Source organism: Halichoeres trimaculatus, unplaced genomic scaffold (assembly GCF_033239565.1).
Source record: "Halichoeres trimaculatus isolate MK-OKI-2021-1 unplaced genomic scaffold, fHalTri1.1 fHalTri1_scaffold_10, whole genome shotgun sequence".
Lineage (NCBI taxonomy): Eukaryota > Metazoa > Chordata > Actinopteri > Labriformes > Labridae > Halichoeres > Halichoeres trimaculatus.
Genome location: NW_027437187.1, coordinates 5,779,953 through 5,801,742, shown reverse-complemented (window position 1 = coordinate 5,801,742; position 21,790 = coordinate 5,779,953). Strand labels below are relative to the sequence as shown.

Sequence of the window (21,790 nt, the reverse complement as noted above, 5' to 3'; positions counted from 1 at the left end):
GTCCTCACTTCAAGTGAGTGGATGTAAGACATCAGTAAATGGAAAGATATTCAGAGGACAGAAATTATTGGAGAAATAGAGCATGTATATCAAAGAGGGGTTTAAACACACAAGTCACATGATGTTCATGACTAAATTATCCATGGACATATTCAGACTGTCACTGCACACACCACTCTCCACTCTCCGCCATACTGTGCCTTGACTTCAGTATAATCCACAGGCTGACAGAAATGACACAAATAATAACAAAATCCATACTCAAAAAAAACAACAATTTTTTTTTTTAAATAACTCTCCTTTACGGCTGAAGCTATAGCTTTTTTAGTATTTGAGTATTCTACTGAAATTCCATGCATTAATGGAGTAATCGGATAAAACATCAATTTGTGTAAAGAGCAGTTATTTTTCAAATGAAAATTTGTTGAAACAAGTAAAAACGAGTGAATTTAGCTGATATATTTTAGGTCCAACGAGATCTGACAAGAAATAATATATTCTAATATCAATCAGACCTATTCTTGATCAGATTTTAAATCTTTGCAGTGTTCAAACTGAAACGATGCTACCAGCTGTATTGGAACACCTTTTTTTTTCCATCTTTTTACTCAACAGCGCTGTGTTTACAGATTAAATGAGTTGTTAAATGACATCATTGCATAATGTGCTAAAAAAGCCATTTTGGTAACACTTTAATTTCAAGGTCCGCAAATTCCATCGCACTTAGGTAATAATTAGACAAAGTTTTTTTTTTTATTTCCTTGAAATTTCATGAGACTTTGGTGAAAATTAGCACATAACTTCTGGCCAGATTCTGTGTTGCAGTGCGCCTCTACTCACAGTGTCTATCACAATCAGGTAAGGCCAATTTACAACTCCACTCTTGGTGAATATCACATCTGAAGCCTTCAGTTGTATCATGTAAAACATTATAGCCTTAATCATAAAGATTTATCATTTTGCATGTGATCTCAATTATGCATATCAACAAACTGGGTACTAAAGAACTTGGTGAATTAAATAACAGATAGCCAACTATCAACTGCTTATTGGGAAATTGAGTTAATCATTTAATATTTCAAAGGTAACTGTCAGAGGAAACAATGAAGCTAACTTCTGTTGTCAAGAACTAAGCAGCTATTTATCAACTGCTTCTCTGGAAACAGCAGAAACATTGGGATACTTCTAAAAACATTTTGTGTTGGGTTGTGATTTAATTTCAAATAAATTATTTGCTAATTGTCACCTTCTTACCTTCAATTTGGAGTAAATTTCAAAGACACTGGAATAAAAAACAGTACCCTAACAATTGTGACTTGGGACAATAAATTTGGACATTATTATAAAGTTATGTGCTAATTTTAAAGAAATAAGAAAAAACTTTGTCTAATTATGATTAAGTGTGATGGAATTTGCAGACCTCCAAAGTAAAGTGTTACCATCATTTGCATGTTATCGTCATGGACACAGAAGGAAATAGAAATAACAGGAGAGACAGAGAAGCGCAAAATAACACTGTAAATGTGTTCAGAACTTTCTTTGGTGGATTTTTGTTTGTCTTTGTCCAATTATCAGTCCTCCGTTACTTTTTATTTGGATGCAGTCTCCTGCTTTTGCTGCCTGCTGTGAGCGAGGAGTCGGTCTGTGAGTGTTTTGGATAGAGGAGGTGCTCAGCACCCACTGCTCATTGAGAAGCAGCTGGTGCAGGAGATCAATACATGCTTTCACGTCAGAGCCTCCAAACTCTAGAACAGTCTCAGGTTTTGTTGCTAGCCACTTTTTTAAAAAAAGAGTCACCAGAGGGGTCTGAAAATTGGATAAATTTAGCAACAAATCCTGCAACAATAACCTTTCCCTCTTGGGCCTTGCCAAGTTTCTTTAAATGGCTTCTGTAAACTGGTTCCAGGGAGTGTGATAACCTCTGTGGTTGGTGTGTGTGTGTGTGTGTGTTTAGGTGGACCACAAAGCTAAAGAGATCATTCCTAAAGCCGACCTGCCCAGTCCCAGGAAGGAATTCAGTGCCTGTGCCATCGGCTGTAAAGTTTACGTGACGGGAGGACGAGGGTCAGAGAACGGAGTGTCTAAAGACGTCTGGGTCTACGACACGGTTCATGAGGAGTGGTCTAAAGGAGCGCCCATGCTGATCGCCAGGTGAGTTTAATGAGTAACAGACAACAGGACAGGCAGCTCTGTGTCTCTGTTTCTGCTCCAGCCCTGGTAGAAATGACAGTTTGGAAAGGAAATCAGTCTTTCATTATCCTCAACAGTTTCCTGGTCACATCTTTGTACACATGAAATTAGATTTCATCAGTTGTCTCAGACTTTGTTTGGGGGGCTGGAGATAAAGACTGTCGCTCTGTACAGTCTCTGTGTTATGGATGTCTGCCTAGACAAAGCTGGGCAGGGAAGACCTGATTTCTTTGGGCCTTTATACTCACTACACTGTTTTATTTTATATCATCTGCTTAAACATTGAGCAGCATGTATGTTTCACTCTGGCTGAACATCACCTGCTCTAAATTCAAACAGCTGAAAACAGAGACAGTCCAGCTCCCTCAAGACTGAAGCCAAAACCTGTCCCTGACTCTCAGGGGGAGCAGCTGTTTGGCTTAGAGAGCACCTGATAGCCAGCAGAGAGTTGAACGGGTGGAGCATGCATTTTAAACTGAACAATCAGCATCGGCCGTGTTGGTTTTAAATCACAGGAAGTACAAACTGTGAGCCAGCTATCACATCTGATAAACTGTGCAGTAATGAGTGTTTCCTCCTGCAGGTTCGGCCACGGCTCAGCCGAGCTGGAGAACAGTCTTTATGTAGTTGGAGGTCACACAGCCATAGCTGGAGTGTTTCCTGCCTCTCCATCTGTCTCTCTAAAACAGGTGAGAACAAACACATTTATCTCTTATCACAGATGCACCGGTGTGTCCTGCTGTGAGTCGCTGTGAAGCACATGAAAGGTGTCATATACTGAATATGTGTGATGTTTGCAGGTGGAGCGTTACGACCCTCTCAGTAATAAATGGACCATGATGGCTCCTCTCAGAGATGGGGTCAGTAATGCAGCTGTGGTCAGTGCCAAACTCAAGCTCTTCGTGTTTGGAGGGACGACCATTCACAGAGACAAGGCCTCCAAGGTTTGTTCTCTCATGTTTCCTTACTTACAGCTCTGTGGATCTTTGAACACAGCTTTTCCAAACGTCCTAGTTTTATTCTAGATGCTGACGTTATTTTACCTTCCACACAGAAACAAATGATTTCACCAAAACCTAAATCTACCAGGGTCAGAATCCTCATCCCCCTGATGCTAACAGTCAGCTGTGTGTCCTTTCTACTGATCACAGCGTGCAGTTGGTTATCAGAGTTTGTAAAACGTCTCTGACACATCTCCTGAAGAACCCCTGTCCAGTCTTCTTTGGAAAATCCTTCAAGCTCCCCCAGATCTGTTCTCCTCTGGCATAGACCCTGGTCTTCAGGTCAGCCCCCCTTACAGGTTCTCATTGGGATTTAGGTCAGGGCTCTTTGCAGACCAGTTAATAAAGTTCACTTTGGTTTTCTGGAGCTAGTTCTTCACCAGGAGTCATGTATGTTTTGGCTCCTTTTCATGTTGGAAGACAAAGCCAAGACCCAGGCTCAGTTTCACTGCTAACTCCTTGAGTTTTTCTTTAAAATTTACATTTGCTTCTTTCTTCATGAGTCCTTCAACCTTGAGGAGATCCCCAGTTCCAGACCGGGCACTGAAGCATCCCCGCAGCATGATCCTCCCACCGCCATGTTAAACTCAGGTTTTCTTTGGTCATACACCTCTCTCTACCTTCTTCTCCAAACATAAGCAGCATCTCGCTGTCCCTCCAAAGAGATCTGGTTTGGTCTCAACTGACCAAAGAAGACTTGTTTGCTTCCAGTCTGCAGAATCCAGCTCCAGATGGTCCTGAGCATCCTTCAGTCTGCTGGCTTGAAGGTCTCTCTCTGTCTCTTCTGTAGAAGTGGAGTTTTTCTCGGCCTGCGTCCTCCACAGCAGTTCATTTCTGGGACATCAGGGCTCCAGTGACAGTCTTCTTTGACAGTTCCTGACTCAGCTAAGTCCTGAACTGGAGTAGTTTGGTAGTTGTTCTGGACTCTAGAGGTCCACATCTCTCTCTCTGGTTTTCTTTCCAGAGTCCAGTTTGAAACCTTTGTCTTCCTCCCTCTGACAGACTTGTTCTGGGCTGTTCTCCTTCTTTTTTGGGTGTCTTGAAGATTTTTCTCACTACTCTTCCTGACTCCTGGAAACAATGCTGTTAGCATCCAAAATAAAACTAGGATGTTGGAAAAGCTGTGTTCAAAATTCATTCATCTGTTTAACAGCACTTTGAACATTTTTGAAAGAATTAAAAATTTCATACAGGGGCTAATCCTATTGACCTCATCTGCACCAGCAATACAATAAGCATGAACTTCATGTCATCAGGGTTTGAAACATAAGCTGATGATGACATGAAGGTACCTAATATAAAGTTTTAAATCCTTAGACTAACTTAAGAAACTGTTTTTAGCTCATAAGTATGTGTATCATACACTTTCTAAAGCTGCTTAATGATCATTCACCTTTTTGCAGTTAAAGTCCGGTTTGATCTTGTCTTGAGTTATTTAGTTTATATGAAACTCAGCAGTCTCCTCTCACCTGTTTAACCCCCTCTGTGTTTGTCTCAGGTTCAATGCTACGACCCCGTGGGAAACCGCTGGAACATCGCAGCTGAATGCCCCCAGCCGTGGCGTTACACAGCAGCGGCTGTGTTGGGGAGTCAGATCTTCATCATGGGGGGAGACACTGAGTTCACTGCCGCCTCTGCGTATCGCTTTGACTGCGAAACCAACCAGTGGACTCGAGTGGGTGACATGACGTCCAAACGGATGAGCTGCCACGCTGTGGCCTCGGGAAATAAGCTGTACGTGGTGGGGGGGTATTTTGGGACGCAGAGGTGTAAAACGTTGGACTGTTACGACCCGACGTCAGACAGCTGGAACTCCATCACCACTGTGCCTTACTCACTGATCCCCACCGCCTTTGTCAGCACCTGGAAACACCTGCCTGCCTGAGGGGGAGGAGCCAGAACTTCAGGTGAGGTCTGAGGGATACACATCAGCCTAGAGATCTTAGCTTGAATTGGCTTTGAAAAGTGTAGGAATTGATTTCATAATTGTATAATTTAAAGGCAGAGAATCCCCCTTCAACCGAACCTAAAACATGGCACAAGTACCGTTCTCCAGGCAACTGCCAAACCGAGACTGATAGCCAGAGAAGCATGATTCATCATTCCAAAGAAATCCCCTCCCCTGCTCCAGAGTCCATTTGCAGCGTGCTTTGCACCACTGCAGCTGATGCTTTGCATTGCACCAGGTGATGTAAGGCTTGGAAACCCAATTTGTGAAGCTCTCTGCACACTGTTCTTGAGATACTTGAATGGTTTTATGGTTTAAAGGTTGATCGGGGAATACTTAGTAGCTGGCTCACAAATGGACTTGCTCCACAGGTGGCAATCTATCACGGCATTGTTCATTCCGTGAGCTTCTGAGGGCGACCAATTCTTTCACAAATGTTTGTAGAATCAGTCTGCGGGCCTAGGTCTTATTTTATACACCTGTGGCCATTGAAGTGACTGCAACACCTGGATTCAGTGATGGGGAGAGGTGTCTTGATACTTTTGACAGTACAGTGTGTTATAAACTTGAAAAACCTTTACAGAGGCAGTGGCTTCAGTTACATCCAACACACAATGAAGTTTTTGAACCTCTAACCATGACCGTTCTTACACCAGAGATCATGTGACATCAACAATGCCAAGGAACTAGTGTAACTACTGTACTTGGGTTGACTTCAGATCCACTCACTGTTGGACTGATGACCCTTAAGCCCCGTTACCACCAAGCAGTCCGGTTTGGTTCGTCTCGATACGGTGCACATTTTGCGGTGTTTCCACTGACTTATCCGGGGACAGATCCCCGAGACGAGCCAGCCTACTTTTTGGGACCCTTCCGTATGGGTGCCAGACTGTACCGATCCGCTCTCAGAAGGTGGAGCAACACACTGCAGACCATTGAAAAGAACCGTCACTTACCCCGACGGCAGCTGCATTTCTCCTGGCGGCACACAGACTAATCTGAAACAAAGCTTGATTGCACTTTGTAACAGAGAGCTACATGCCAATCACAGAGAGGAGGAAATGCTGCATGTCTTCCATCTATGCTCTGTGTTACTGTATCATTTTTTTCTTCTTTGTCGGATTTAATAGTGGGGTAAACTGCTACGGCGTCATGCTATTGTTTAACAGCTGCTGCTTTCGGCATCCGGCTTACACGCCGCCTACCACGAGAGGGCACATTTTGCCGTGGAAACGCAAATGGGATCAGGCTTAACTGTAATAAACCGTCGAAACCGTACTGAACCGAACTGGACCGCTTGGTGGAAACGCGGCTTTGGTGCGCCGGCCATTTGAACTGTGTCGTGCTTAAGTACGGTTACCCCCCTGCTGTACTGTTCCTCCGGCTGGAGAGTTTGGCAAGGTCACACTATTTCAATGTGAACCAGACTTAAGGCACAGGCATGGCTCGCCTATGTCATCGTGCAGTGTCTGTTTACACAAAGCGCAATCTCATAAAAGTTGGCACGATGAGACACAGAGAGCACTGCTACAACTTTAGAGACTTTTTGACTGATGTTAAGTTGTTTTGGTCCAACATAGTCCCCTAACACCCTTGCTATTGTTTTAGAATAGAATAGAATAGAAAATACTTTATTTATCCCCGAGGGGAATTTCAGGAGTCACCGCAGCATTTAAGAAAACAAAAGTAAGAAAGAGTATAGAAAGTGCAAAAAGGTCCATAAGAAATTAGATGACGACTTCCCGTCCACCACTCGTCCACCACTCTCCAGCCCAGCCAGTCTCCACCTCCACAGGGTCCAGGACTGAGCCTCCCCAGCAGTCTATTCAGTCTCTGTCTCCTGGATCCTGTCTGCTCACAGCAGGCGAAGCTCCTCCGATGTGTCGCCGGCGTCCGATGTCAGCTCCGTCAGCCACGTCCGTGAACAGCACGATGCCGCTGGGTTAGCACGGCTAGCTCGTCCATCCCCCGGAGCTAGATCCCACGTTCCCAACAACAATGGATGGAAGGACATGTCCACGTCGTCATCTCCCAGCTCACACCCGAGAACCGGCACGTCGTCCTCACCTCCTCCTCCTCAGCTCGAGGGAAATCATCAAGCCTTACACTAGTTAGCATTGACATGCTACAGGCTGCTAACAGCTGAGTTCGCATGTAAACAATGCAGCCATGGTTACATGTGGGATCTCCAGACAAACACAAGAGAAAAGTAGTCAAAAATATCGCTGAAGCCACAAAAAGTTTGGTGTCCGTGACCGACAATGAACCATACAAAGTGATGATCCACTCCAAATACAAAGATTACGAAAAAGAGACGAAAAAATTACAAGAAACGGACAAAGACGAGAGAGCTGCTGCAACAGGCAGCTACTTGGGTAGCGCCTAGCAGTTTAAAATGATTATCAAGAGGAGCAGTCGCAGCGACCACACCTCGTGGATCATAGGTGCAGTCTGCATGCTTGTGCTCAAGCATGAAGTGAACCGTGCTGAAGCCCACCTCTCTGAAGCGTGCCAAAGCAGAGAAATGAACCATGTTGGAGCACAGCACACTTGTTGTCACACTGGCCAAACCATCTGGACTTAGGGGTTGAAGTGTGCCTAAGCTCGGTATAGTTTGCCGGTGTGACCGTGTCTTTGGAGGCTTATACTTTATAGCTCTGTTCGTCAGCCTGTTAGAGTCGCAGAAGTCTCTAAAAAGGCTTAAAAGGAAGGTGTTCAAGAACCTGACCAAGTTCAGTTCCCTTTTGAATGAACCTTGAAGTCTCAAGTGAAAGATGCTCCTGAAAAAAAAAAACAAAGAAACACGGAGGTAAACTGGTTATTACACATAGTGAACGTGTTCCAGTCATAACAATGAGTGATGAAAAAAGTCTAACAATGTTAAGGGGCTCTACATCACCTCACTGACTTTTGAGCTTAACCAAGAGTGAAGTGGGAGTGACCCCCTGCTCCCACCTCTGGACAGACTGTTCTCTCATTGACCGGGGGGTGGGTGGTTCACTCCTCCTTTCTGTAACCTTCATGGCAGTCTGGACCAGATGAGCCAAGCTGTATTTGAAACATGCAGAGAGATGAGTGTCACTGTGCAGACACCCCACACCAGGGGATGCTCTGCAGACAGCCTGCTGAGAAAATAATGAGTTCCTTCAATAGATCTGTGTGTGAAAAATTCAATCTCTGTGTTATAAATAAGACACCAACTCTAACAGGGCTCAATATACTGTCTGAGGGGAGTACAGTCTGATCATCACATCACTTATTTCTCGTCCTCTGTTTTCTACTTTTCACAGTAAATAGCAAACGAAGCTGTACTTATAGAGCGCCTTTTCTAGTCTTACTGACCACTCAGAGCTCTTCTCACTGCTAGCCTCTTTCACCCATCCACACCGCATTCACTCACTGATGGTAGAAAGTTAGAAAGCAGTCAGTTTTAGCTAACACATTCATCCACACACCACTGACCAACAGTGGGTGCAGTTTGTCTCAAGTGTGTGTCTCAAGGACACTTCAGCATGTCAGGAGCTGGATCAAACCCTCAACCTTCCGATTGAGAGACAACAACTCTATCACTGAGCCACAGCCGCCCACAGTAGCTGCATTTCCGATTCACTTTCTTGCAAAGCGATATTTCTGATGTTTGATGAAGTGAAATTGCACCTTGCTGGTGTTTCCATTATGACTAGAATTGCACACAACTTGAGATTCAATTTGCAGATGTGGAGGAAGGATGGAGCACTGTACCCGGTGGCAGCATAGAAATCTCAAACATTTGAAAAGCATGAACTGCCATTTTGATGGGCTTTACTGTTGTTGCTGGTGTTATCAACAGATGAAGGCAAAGGGCGGTAAAATATTCTAACCTATGTCCAGACGCTGCTTGGATGATGATGCTGATTTGTGGACATTTGTGTTTTTATTCAGTGGTCACTGTCAGTCCTGACCACGCCAACTCAAAACATTTATTCTTGATGCTAACTAGTCTTTCGATTATTTTTCTGATTAGTCGATTAATCATTACTATTTTGTGTTTCAACCAAATTTGGCCTTTAAAATGTGTAGACCTAAAAAATTCAACCTGTGTGTTGCATTTTTACTGTATTTACCCAGCGCTAGGTTCTCTCCTATTATTGGTCAGCTCTGTGTCATGTGAGCAGGTAACAGGGAAATTCAGTTGTTGCTCACAGTATTTGTTGGCAAGACCGTTTATTGCTGACTTTAGGCTTGTTTTATAATGTTTATTTGCTCACTGGGGCTTGCTTTGCTCTGTGTATGATCCTGCCTGACTCTCCCAGCTCTCCATGACAGCACGTTTACTTTTGTTTCTCTACATGCGCTACTTCCACTTCGCTCATGTACACTCCGCCCCTCCTCATCCTGCTGAGTGTTATGGCTGCAGTGTGAGCATGAATGAGCTCCATCGGATTAATATTCTCACTTTTAAAACGTTTGGGGAGTTTTGACACTAGATTGTGACTCAGATCCTGAAAAACTGACAGAGAGCAAAGAAAACTCTAAATCAAGAGGCAGAGGCAGATGAAGTGATCACCCATCATGCCTAGCTCCTACTGTCCAAACCTGTGGGGCAGTCTATGATCTGCTGCAGTTGGTCAGGTCTAGGTTCAGCAACAGTCTGTGCTCAAAGAATGAGGTCAGCTGACTACCTGAATATACTGAATGACCAGGTTATTCCATAAATGGATTTTTCTTCCCTGATGGCACGGCCATATTCCAAGATGACTATGCCAGGATTCATCAGGCTCAGACTGTGAAAGAGTGGTTCAGGGAGCATGAGATGTCATTTTCACACAGAGTCCAGACCTTAACCCCATTGAGAATCTTTGGGATATGCTGGAGAAGGCTCTACTATCATCAACAAAGATCTTGGTGAAACATTTTTTTGAGGGTGCCTTTTTTTTAGGCAGTGTATTATCAACAAAGACCCGTTGAAACAAGGCGTCTGATTTAAGGATGAGATGGACAGAGTGTTTTAGTGAGTGTAATGCCTTTACCTGGATCAGATTGGACACATTTCTCAGTCTTGTAGTCTGGCTTGTTTTTCTTGCCTGAGTTAAAAACAGTCATACACATCTCTTGAGTTTGTATTTCATAATCCATGAGTGCCAGTGAGATTGTAAAAGCATAGTGAGCTTCTGTTCTGTGCGATGCAGTCAGAGGTAAACTTAATGACCTCTTCCTGTGAAGCATCCTCCTCTGCTGTCAGCCTCCTCCTCCTCCTCCTCTTCCCTCAGCCCTTCAAAAATTCATGCCCTGAAACTGTTTCTGCAGAGCAGCTGGTGTATTTCTGTCTGGTTTATCCCTGTGTGTACACATCTTGCTGTGTGACGCTCTGACCTTCTCCTGTAGCTTTGGGGATGTAGGGCTTGGGGTGCTGCATAACTATACTTGGGTACCTCTCTGAGCACTCTGCAGCCCCCCCTCCTCCCTGAGTCTGTACTCAGTCAGGCTAATTGAGCACAGACTGCTCAGTGTTCAGTGTTAGCCTCTCTGTTTTTATGGTCATCATTTATTCATCATCCAAACAAGAAGTCAGGCAAAGACTTATTAAGTCGTAAAAACACGTTCTTCTTGTATTTGCTTTAATCTGTGTGAACAGCAGGAGTGAGAGTGATCTCAACCAGCAGGACTCTACATGCGGCTGCTGTCAGGGATTAACTATTACCCTGATGGAGCTTAAGTGGACGCCATGCTCATTCTTTAAGTCCATGTTAACATGCTGTGAGGATGAGCTGCAGGTTCTGGACTGTCTGAACAGACACTGGTACAGTCTCAGCGTTGGCCCCTGCTGGTTCCTGAAGAGGTGTGATTTAATGTGAAGAAAAACTGACTTCAGCTAACTCACTGCAGATCTAGAAAGAGACAAAGTGGTGGAGCTAAAGACATGGCAGAGCCACCTAGCTAACAGCTACAACACACCCAACTGTCAGCCAAAGAGGCCCGTCCCCTAACTAAGGCTTCTCCTCACCTTTAATCTGCTGTAAACAGAGAAATGAGCTAAAGGAAGAAAAACATTTTTAGAATGAGGCTGTAAACATGCGTATTTCTGCTGTGAAGATTTTAACGTTGGGGAGTGACCCACCACTGGAGACCATCGACTGTATATTCAGTGGATAACATGGCTCCACCATTTACCATTGTACGGTTTTGAAGCGGAAATACCCCCTTCACAGGCGCAGCCATTGAAGCAGTTGAGGCCAGAGTCTGAGCAGTAGAGACTGTGAGGGATTCTGGTAGAATCAGAATGGAGCTGTGTGACTAAAATAATATATTTTTCTTTCAAGAGTGTAGTCACTAGGGATCGGTACCTTTCACATTTGAAACGATACGGTACCGATGCCCGGTACCTGGTAATCAATACCGGTACTCAACGGTACCAGTTTTCGGTACTTTTGTGTATTAATGTGGTAAAAAATATCAATTTGTTTAATAATTTTTTTTTTCAATTTAACACACTTATTCTTCAATACATAAACTTGTAATGCTGTGTTCATGTCCAGCATGGAAATTCGCCTACTCTTGCACTCTCTCACAGCCACAAGGATGCATTTCGGTTCCTAAACATGGTACCTTTTGATTTTACATGATAGGTACCCGGTACTTTTGCCAGAATTCGGTCGGTACCTATAAAAGTACCTGATTCGGTACCCATCCCTACTAATCACTTCTTGACTCTACCCCCTAACATATTTTACAATCCCCTAAAAAAATCCACGAGAACGGCAGCTGTCAATCATCATTAAATGTGACATAAACGTTTTTAACCTCGTATAACTAATAAAAATGAAACTTTTCAGAAAAAAGAGAACTTGAATACAAGGTAGCCAAATGGTATCTTCAAATCACCACAACAATCGGACGTGAGAAACATTTCTGCCAGGTGTATTCATTTTTTTAAGTTTCACCACAGCCCATCTGAAATGACTGGAGAGCCTGATTTTTTACCTATACAGCAACCAGCCACCAGGGAGAGCAGTTTTTGTGGAGACCTCACTTTGAGCCGAGCAAGATGACATCCATTTTTTTACAGTCTATGCTGGAGACAGACTCCAGTGGACACTCAAGGAACTGCATGTTATTTTACCAAGCCAAGCACTGACTGTATTACACCTTTATGACAGAGCTGGTGCTAGTGCTAGTTCCTGGCCAATTCCTGACTAGTTCTTTGTGTTGACAAAGAATTGGCTCCAGGTGCTCAAAACTGGTGTTTTACAAGTACAACTCTTTGCTACTCACAGCTGGAGACAGACTCTAGTGGACATAGGGGAAACTGCAGTTTCAGGCTCTTCTACATTGCCTTTCACCTCGATGGTAAACTGTCTAAGCCAGTGAGCAGACAGTGTTTTACTTTGACTGACAGCTTTAAGCATCAATCACTTCAGCAAAGGGTCGAGGCTGGTGTTGACCTCACAGCTGTTGTAAAGTGAACTATAGCTTCACAGTCTTTAGCTGCTTAGCTGAACAGGCACCTGTTCTGGCCTGTTTTGGTCTTTTAGCCAAAACTGAAAGACATTCCCCTGCTCGGTTTCACAGATCTCAGAGTTTCTCTTGTGGACACTAAAACCTTTTATGCCTCCTCTTTATGGTGTAGACGTTACTGCTTGGTGTGATATCACCGTTTGTGTCCTAAGGGACTCGGGGTCCTCCATGTATTACAGCAAATAACCTGTACTCATATTGGAGATGTTGAGTTCAAATGAAATTGGATTGAACGGGGGATTTGACTATGACTACAGATGAGTTTAATCCCGATGAAAAGCTCTGATAAACACAAAATCAACACGTGTACTGATGCGTGATACTTTGAAAATGCTACTGATGAAGAAAAAGCTATTACTGCTAACCAGCATTAAATCCCTGCTAATTATGAGGACTGTGAGGTCTTTCTGCTGCCTGACATCTCCACTCAAACACACACACACACACACTCACCAGTGATATGAACCACAGCTCTAACTTTCCTCTGCATCTGTCTCACACTGAGCTCTTTCTTATGTTAATGCCTGACAGCAGATTAGTCTCTTCTGCAGCCTATGTGAGTTCCTGCCTGCTCACCACAGAGTGTGTCACTGTGTGTGTGTGTGTGTGTGTGTGTGTGTGTGAGTGAGTCACTGTGAGGATTAGCAGAATTATCAGAGAGCTGTCTCAGGAGCAGATGATATTACTGAGAGAGAATCCCATAAATACTGAGCTGGAGCGTCTTTGAAGAGTAGGATCTGAGGAGGAAGAGGCTTAGAGTCAAATGAGAAAGCCACAGTCTGCACAGAGCACTGGGTGTGTTTGCAGAGGAACTTTTCAAAAGTTTGTTCCAACCACCTGAGTCCAAACACATCATTCTCCATCCCTCATCAGAGCAGTTTTTTTTTATATAGTGAGCCCTGGGTGAGGCAACCACATAACCATCACATCCTCAAGAGAAGCCACTTTAGAATCTGTTGTCCAACCTGTGAATCAGGTCAGTCTGAGTGGCATTATGAGAGCTGCAGGTGAGTCAGAGAGGACCCACACGTCTGGACTTTATGTGTAACCCAGCCAGCACTGTGTGTGCATGAATGGAACACAAAATTTTTGTTGCGTTTCAGCCTCACTTTTACATGGAAATAGCATTTTAGCCGACCTAAAATGCAAACTTTTAAAAACGGCCTCCAGAGTGGATTTTTCTGAGACGCTGCAGCCACTGTTGCTGTGTAAACAGCAAGCAGAGTTTTCAGTGGAAACACGAGGGTCAAACTTTGCTTTGCGAATGCGCATACAGTTCAAGACGATCGGCCCAACTCTACTTCAGTGGACATCTGATGAATGCTGCTTCTAAACAAGACAGTTGTAGCGCCAACTACAGGCCTGGCATGCTTACTACAGCGTTTCCAGTCCCATAGTGATTCTGTGTAAACATAGATTTTCCACTGCGCTTCAGCGTTTTCAGATGAACTGTTGTCATGTAAACAGGGCCACAGTCTGCCACCTCTGCAGTTGTCTCTAGTTTTATACAAAAAATTTACTTTTTGATAAAATCAGAACTAAATCAGATTATCTGATTTAGTTCTGAAGAGGAGAAGAACCAGACACACCTTCCTGAGACAGCAGCAAGAGGGAAACCAGATAAACCTCGTCAACAATTACAGCCGTCTTTGCTGTTTTTGAAGAGTTTGAACTGCATAGATCTGTACAGGAAAGAAACATTTAATATGATTTCAGTAAATATATTGTTTAAGTGAACAAAAGCTCCCTCTGTTCTCTCACTGATGAGGTCATTTAATGAGCGTCAGTCATTGGTCGGTGCTTTAAAGCTTCCTGTTGACAGCCGGCAGGTGAGGACTGATTTGAAAAAAGAGGAAAGGGTGACTTCACCATGTCTGTCCTCTACTCTCAAACTCAGTGTTTTTAAAAAGGACATGACTGACCATCATCTGTGACTGAGGAGAGTTAGTAGTGCTGTGACAGAGGGCGGAGCAGAGACACACAGCATGTAGGGAAACACTCAACTGCCTTTATCACTCTGAACAGGCAGTAAGGATGCAAGAAGGCTCATTCGTCAGCACCTCCAGCTAAACCAATCATTGAAAAATTCAGTAAATTTAGATTTGTCAAGGCCATATGTCCTCACAGCCTGAAGCAGAACGTCTGATTAACAGAGGGAATGCACCAACAGCTGGATCCTGTTCAGGATGCTTCAGAAAACCTACATAATAAAGATTAGACCAGGCAGAACCTGGAGCGGAACCAGACTCATGTTAGTCAGACATAGCCTGAGACAGTGTTGGGGTGAGATAGAGATGCTTCCTGCTCCTAAAAAGGAATAGAATTCACTTTATTAACCCTCAAAGGAAAATATAGAGTCACATCAGCAGTACAAGAAAGTATAAAGAGCAAAATTTCTAGAGTTCTCCATTCAGCCTCCATCTCCATGGTGTCCAGGACTGAGCCAGACTTTTTCCCCAGTCTGTTTAGTCTCTCTCTTCTGTATCCTGTGCGCTCACAGCTGGTGAAATCTTGTGAATAGCATGATGCTACTCTGCCCTCTGGTTGTCCTCCTAGAGCAGGGTTAGCACAGATAGCTCGTCCATCTTATTGAACACAGATGTTACAGTCCCTTTAACAATGGATGTAAGGACAGGTTGGTGTTATCTCTTCTTAGCTCACACCGCAGCACCAACATGTCATCCTCGCCTCCTTCTCCTCAGCTTGTGGGGAACATTGGACCTAGCACCTGTTAGCATTGCCATGCTGAGGGCTGATAACAGCTGAAATCTCTTGTGTAAACAATAGATCCATGGTTTACATGTAGGATCTCCAAACAAACACAGGAGCACTAAAATGTAAAAACACCTCTGCAAACACAACCAGTTTGGTGTCAATGACCAAAAAATGAAACTTAAGAAGTAATGACCAGCTCTAAATACAAAGAGAACTTGAAAGAGATTAAATGTACTCTTGGTACTCTTCCGTAGGGATGCCAGACTAAACCAATCCGATCTCGTAAGGTGGAGCTACTACAGTGCAGACCGTTGGTTGGTCAAATGAGTCATCACCTACCGTGCAACAACAGCTACATTTCTCCTGGTGGCACACAGTCTTCTCTGAAACAAAGATTGATTGTTCTTTGTAACAAAGAGCCACATGCTCTTGAGAAGAGATTGACAAGGTTTGTTTTGTCCTTCCTCTCTGCAGGTGTTAAAGGAAGATCAGCAAGGCTCCACATAGGACCAACAGGACCATCCCTCAAACTCACTCAGCCCAGGGATCAGTCCTGAACCACAGCACAGTATCTTCATACAGAGAGAGGGACTCTGAATCTGATGCTTCCATCATGATGTGATCAGCCTGACTCACACAAACAGTGTTTTTATTTCTGTCTGTCCTCTGGGGCCACGTTTCATTCATGTCTTATTCAGTGTAGAAACAGGAGCTGTGACGCTGCCACATCCTCACGTGTACATACTGCCATTTCCCCCCAAAAACACGACAACACAGGGAGAGACGCAGAGCTGCTTCCTGTCCAGCCTGAAGCTCTACACGCCAAGATGTTTTCTAGCATCACGTCACTGGTACCATGGTGTGCCAGCTTTTCTACATCTGCACTCAGACTGTGGTCAGGAGAGACATGGCCTTTTAATCCTGATCGAGTTTATATTGATCCTGTCAGATGAGCGTGAGAGGACAACATGTGGAGATGTGTTCAGACCAAACACAAAGTGAATTTATTGCACAAGTTACATGGAAACAAACAAATCTGCTTGATGTATTTCCTCCCCCTGAGGACAGACCTGGCAAAGCTGGACTCTTGACTAATCCGCATCATGTTGTTATTTCAGCAAACTGGAGAGACGTTCGTCAGAGGAAAATCAATTTGTTTTAACTTCATACGCTGAAGGAGGACAGAAAGAAGCCTCTGCGTGGCTTACTGTTTACAGTCAAACTCAGACTTGCCAGAAATCAAAGTATTGCTTCAGACTGTGTATTTTGGATCGGTAATCCAAAAAAAAAAAAAAAAAAGATACATTGCACATTGAATCGAATGCTTTGGGTTTTTTTTCCTTTGAACTGGTTAAATTTGCGGTACAAGAAAAATGAATTCACCAAGCAGGGATTTTGTTGTTCTGTCATTACCTGAGAAAAAATAAATAAAGAAAAGACTGGGTCCATCCACTGCTGAAAACAAGACAAGAGGAAAGAGAGTTCCACCTGTTTGTAGAGGAGCTGCAGGATGTCAGTGGTCAAGTTTGATACGCTGTTAGCTCTACCCAAACCACAAATTCAAAAGAACATCAATTTCCAAAGAGCAATTGATCCTGAGCAGCAGCTGGCAGTATGTTTGACACACACTTACACACCTTCATTTATCATCTTAACATATCCTGAAATTAGAGAAAATGTGTTGGAAAATGTCAAACTGTGACATTGCAAGTAGCCCACTGAGTGCCTACTGAGTAGCCTAGAATGATGCAGAAAAACACAAAATAGCTCAAAATTCAAGTGCGTTTTAATTCAGTTTGACACAAAAGTGAAAATTACCTCGACCTGTTATCTGAGCCACTTTGGAGTTATTGCATCCTGGGGGAAGCTGGAAAACAGCCCAGTGGTTCTAGTACGGTTTGCTGAGAGGGGAAATACAGAGAGGAGTTTCTTTAAAAATAAAAATTATTCTAGGGTGTTTAATAAATCTTTGACTTGGTTTTTCAAGCAATAGGCAACCTCTGGTTGGGAAATTTAGGGCAATTTCCTAAAAACTGCAGCAAGTGAATTCTGAAAATACAGGAAACCACACACACAGCGAGCCTAAAAAATTAACATTTTGGTCTGGTACAAAAAATGACTTCGGTCTGAATAGCTCATTTCTGTATTGGCACACACTGTTTAGGAACGGATAATTTTACAACTCAGCAGTTAAGATGACATTAAGATGACAAGCTTGTCCAATTAGGGTGTGGCTCAGCTGATTGACAGGCAGGTGCCCTAAGGCTGTTAGTGTGGAGACTTAAAGCCTGCACTATTAACATCAGCGTCATAACTCTGCATCCACTGATGAATAAAGGCTGGAGTATGGTTTTCACACTAATGTGAGGCCTCAGTTCTAGAGCTTGTGTGTAGGGCTGCAACTGATGATTATTTTAAATGTCGACTAATCTATTGGTTATGTTTCTGATTAGCAAAATAATCATGATTATTTTGTGCTTTAACCTAATTTGGCCTTTAAAATGTGCAGACCTTTATAGTTCAACCTGTGTGTTGCATTTTCACTACATTTACTCAGAGTTAGGTTCTTACATCTGATTGGTCAGCCCTGTCATGTTTGTTTGCCTTTATTTCATTCATGATGACATAAAGAATATAAGTAAAATACAAAATAAATAAATAAATGTCAAAATGAATGAGGCAGGTAACAAGGAAATTAAGTTAATCGCAGTTTTGATTGGTAAGACTGCTTATTAGTGACTTTGGGCTTATTTTCTAATGTTTATTTGCTTATTGGGGTTTGCTTTGCTCTCTGTATGATCCCGCCCGACTCTCTCCCAGCTCTCCATGACAACGCATTTAGTTTTGTTTCTCTACATGCGCTACTTCGCTCATGCGCACTCCGCCCCTCCTCCCCACTGAGTGTTACCGTTGCAGTGTGAGCTTGAGAGTGAGAGCTCCATCAGATAAATGTCCTCTCTTTTCAAAAGTTTGGGGAGTTTTGACACTAGTTTGTGACTCAGATCCTGAAAAACTGTTTAAAACAGAGAGCAAAGAAGACTCTCTAAAACACATTATCAGTGAACCGGAGATGCAGAGCCTTCATCAGCGCGCATCACCATCAATGCGAGGAGATTTTTCGTTCATTCATTTATTTTCTGAACCACTTATCCTGGCCCACCAGCCAAGCTGGGTATCAAACTGGTGATTTTTCTTGCTGTGGGGCTGCAGCGCCAACCGTTGCACCATTGTGCAGCTGTGGAGATTGTTCCTCATTAATATTCCTCATGTATGAACTTGGTGATCTCTTCCTATAAAAGTATCTGTTAGCGTGGTGCCTTATGCAGTGAACTGAAGTTACAGATGAGCATTACCCCCAGTATTTGATTTCACCATCTGACAACAACAATTAAAACAATAATACGAAGCATTGACTATTAAAAATCACGTCGATTCATTTTTTTTAATTTGAGGAGTCGATCATGTCGACTAATCGTTGCAGCCCTGCTTGTGTGTGGCTTTTTAATTTTTTAACGCTACACGCAGTGTCAGTTCCCAAATTGCAGGGGATGGTGTTTCGCAAACACACGTCTACCACAGTACTAAACCAGAGTTAAAAAAGCTATCATTTGGTTGGGTGCTTGAGAAAAGATGGGAATCAGCTCAAGTCTTTTAAAATTGAGGAAGGCTTTGGCACAAGTTTTCAGATTTTTGCAATGTGGGAATTTTCTGTTTGGAAAGGACGACGGGATGGGATGTAGCTACTTAAATGACGTCATTGGTCCCCACAAAGCTGCTTGGATCTCCCGGTCCCATTGAGCATAAACCAGTCTCAGCTCTGCTCTGCCTATATGTAAACCTTTAATGTAAGAGGATCCTGCTCCTTTGAAATTGAATGAAAAGAGAAAGACAGCCCTTCTACTTCATCAGAACGGAGCATTAAAAAGAGTCTAAACATCAGGACCCAAACATGAAACAGATATGGTGTCAACTTTTGACCAGAGAGTAAATCTGATTCTTCAAAAACGCTAGATGCATTTAATGCCAATATTTTCTTTGTGTTTTGTCTGAACTCACCTGAAACTGTGGTGAGTCGACTATTCTCAGTAGAGAAATGAAAAGTGTTTGCAGATTTACTCATGTTGTTTAGACCACTGAGTCCACAGGAGGACGCGTCTTCTGCATCATCATCAGGCTGTGAACCACAGTCAGCAGCTTCAGCTCGGAAACCACAACACAGAGGCTGTGATCACCTCTGGATGACAACACAAGTCTTAACTCAATGTTACCTTGACTTCATCCCTCCACTCAAAGGGAGCTGGATCCAGTTTAGGGCCAAATATTCAGAGCCTTATGTTGAGACTCTGCTGATGTATGGACAGCAACACAGCTCACATTTGATTTTTGCCTTTTCAGAGTTGAAGAAGAACTCTGTTGAGCGTTAGAGACACTTTGTACGACAGTGAAGTGAAACAAAGCAGGACACAGAGTGGACACACTTTGTGTGAAAGGACATGTGAAATAGTGACACTTTGATGTTTTACAGTCAGACATGATGTTAGTGGATTTTCAGAACAGTTGTGAGAAGCACAGAGCGGCACGATGCTCAGTGTCCTGCAGAAACATCACTCCCTGAGCTCAACTCTACTTTTCTATAACACTATGCACTTTTGATATGCGTCCACAGACTGTGGAGTGTAAAATAGTTTCTGCATGCTGGAGCTACGTCAGCTGTTGTGATGTTAAAACAGGCACATTGGGCCAATCGGAGGTTTCTGCAGGGCACTGTGCATCATAGCTGCTTCACTTGTACAGGATTTGTTGGTGTTTTTAGTCTTTTGCACTCGTCTAAGTGTCGTCAGAGCTGCCGTGGGGAGACACCAGTCTTGGTTTAAACTGCCTGGAGTTTGATTTTAGAGGTGTTTGAAAACTCTGCAGCTCTACTTTGAAATTGAAAATGTGTTTTTGAAAAGAAGTGACGGTTTCAGGAATGGTTTTAGAGATCTTCTTTGAGGACAAACTGTTGGACACTGAATGTTTTTACTGGTGAAAATAAACTTTGATCCACTTTTTAAACCCTGAGGTGCTTCAGTCATTACCTTTGTCACTGCGTTTTGTAACCGTGAGTGAAGAGGGGACGCAGTCGATGTGAGACCCTGCTGTACTTCTAGATGTACAGCATTAGCACAAGTTCTCTGTACTCCACATGACACAGACTGTTTATCTGTGTGTGACAGCATGGACCAGCTGTCTGTGCTTCTTGTGGCATCAATCAGCTGTCTGTGCTCTACATGGCGTGGACTGGCTGTTGGCTTCAAAAATAAATAAATTTATCTTTTTATATTTTCAAAACTGGCCTAAATAGTATGATTTCAAACAGACAAACATTTCATTTGTAAAGTTATTGACCATTAGGCGCACACTGCAAAAGTCAGTAGTTACAAGACCCAGTGCCATGGTGCACAGACCACTAGTCAGTGCTGTGGGGCTCAAACAACCTGTGCCCCCTGAGGAACAATATTTCAATGTACAGCAGGGTCTCACATCTACCGCCTTCCCTCCTCAATCATGGTTACTGAAGTTATGACATTAAAGCTGATTTTTGTTGTGACGGCGTTTGTAACCATGAGTGAGGAGGGAACGCTGTGGATATGAGACCCAGCTGTTCTTCAAAATGTTATTCAGTTTTGTTGCTCAGGTCTGATTAAATTTTATTATTATCTTTATTTAATTCATAAGGAAAATGTATAATGCGATATATATATATATATATATATACATACATACATGTATGTATAAAATCTCATATACACACACTGCTGACTGGTGGGTATAAAGGGTTGGGGTTCAGTGCCTTGCTCAAGGGGACACTTCAGTGTGTGAGTGCAGGAGCTTGGATCAAACCTTCATACCTCCCTATGTTTGCACCAGCATGGTCGCCCATCCGTCAGCAACACTCTCAATCCATCAGTGCAGGAGGCGGAAGTGGAGTTGACTCATTCATCATGGATTAGATGAACTGATCAGTGTGCAGCAGGTGGAGGAACACATGGTGTGTCTGAGAATAGAGCAGAAAGAAACAGGCTCTCAGAAGCAACGTGCTGAAACATTTCTAAATAGAGTTCACTTCCACCAACATCAGTGTCAAATGATCCAAATGAATTTGTCTGCAAGATGTTACCTCCCTTCAGCACCATGAAACATGCGTATTTACATCACAGAGTTTAGTCACATGGTTTCACTTCTCTGTCTCATTCTTTAAAACCCAGATAAATCTTTAACACACATCAAACACTGCTGTTAAAATGCTGCCCTGGAGGACAAGTCCTGTCGTTTTCTATTATTGGCATCAAAACAAATGCACACCATACACACAAACCTCATGCATTTTTAAAGATGATCATGATGTCCTTGGGTTAAAAATGATTGTTTACCAAAAGGTGGGAGGCATTTGTGAGTGTGT

General features: G+C 43.2%; 1 protein-coding gene across 1 annotated transcript in view; it reads left to right on the top strand.

The window, feature by feature from the left end:
- enc2 (ectodermal-neural cortex 2) overlaps positions 1 to 17,256 on the top strand; it is a 50,240-nt gene extending 32,984 nt beyond the window's left edge. Inside the window, exons 8-12 of the mRNA XM_074677718.1 lie at positions 1,955 to 2,151; positions 2,774 to 2,879; positions 2,991 to 3,134; positions 4,690 to 5,098; positions 15,823 to 17,256. Coding sequence (XP_074533819.1) covers positions 1,955 to 2,151; positions 2,774 to 2,879; positions 2,991 to 3,134; positions 4,690 to 5,076 — 834 coding nt within the window. The 3' untranslated portion in view covers positions 5,077 to 5,098; positions 15,823 to 17,256. The remainder of the gene's footprint in view (positions 1 to 1,954; positions 2,152 to 2,773; positions 2,880 to 2,990; positions 3,135 to 4,689; positions 5,099 to 15,822) is intronic.
- Positions 17,257 to 21,790: the final 4,534 nt, after the last annotated feature.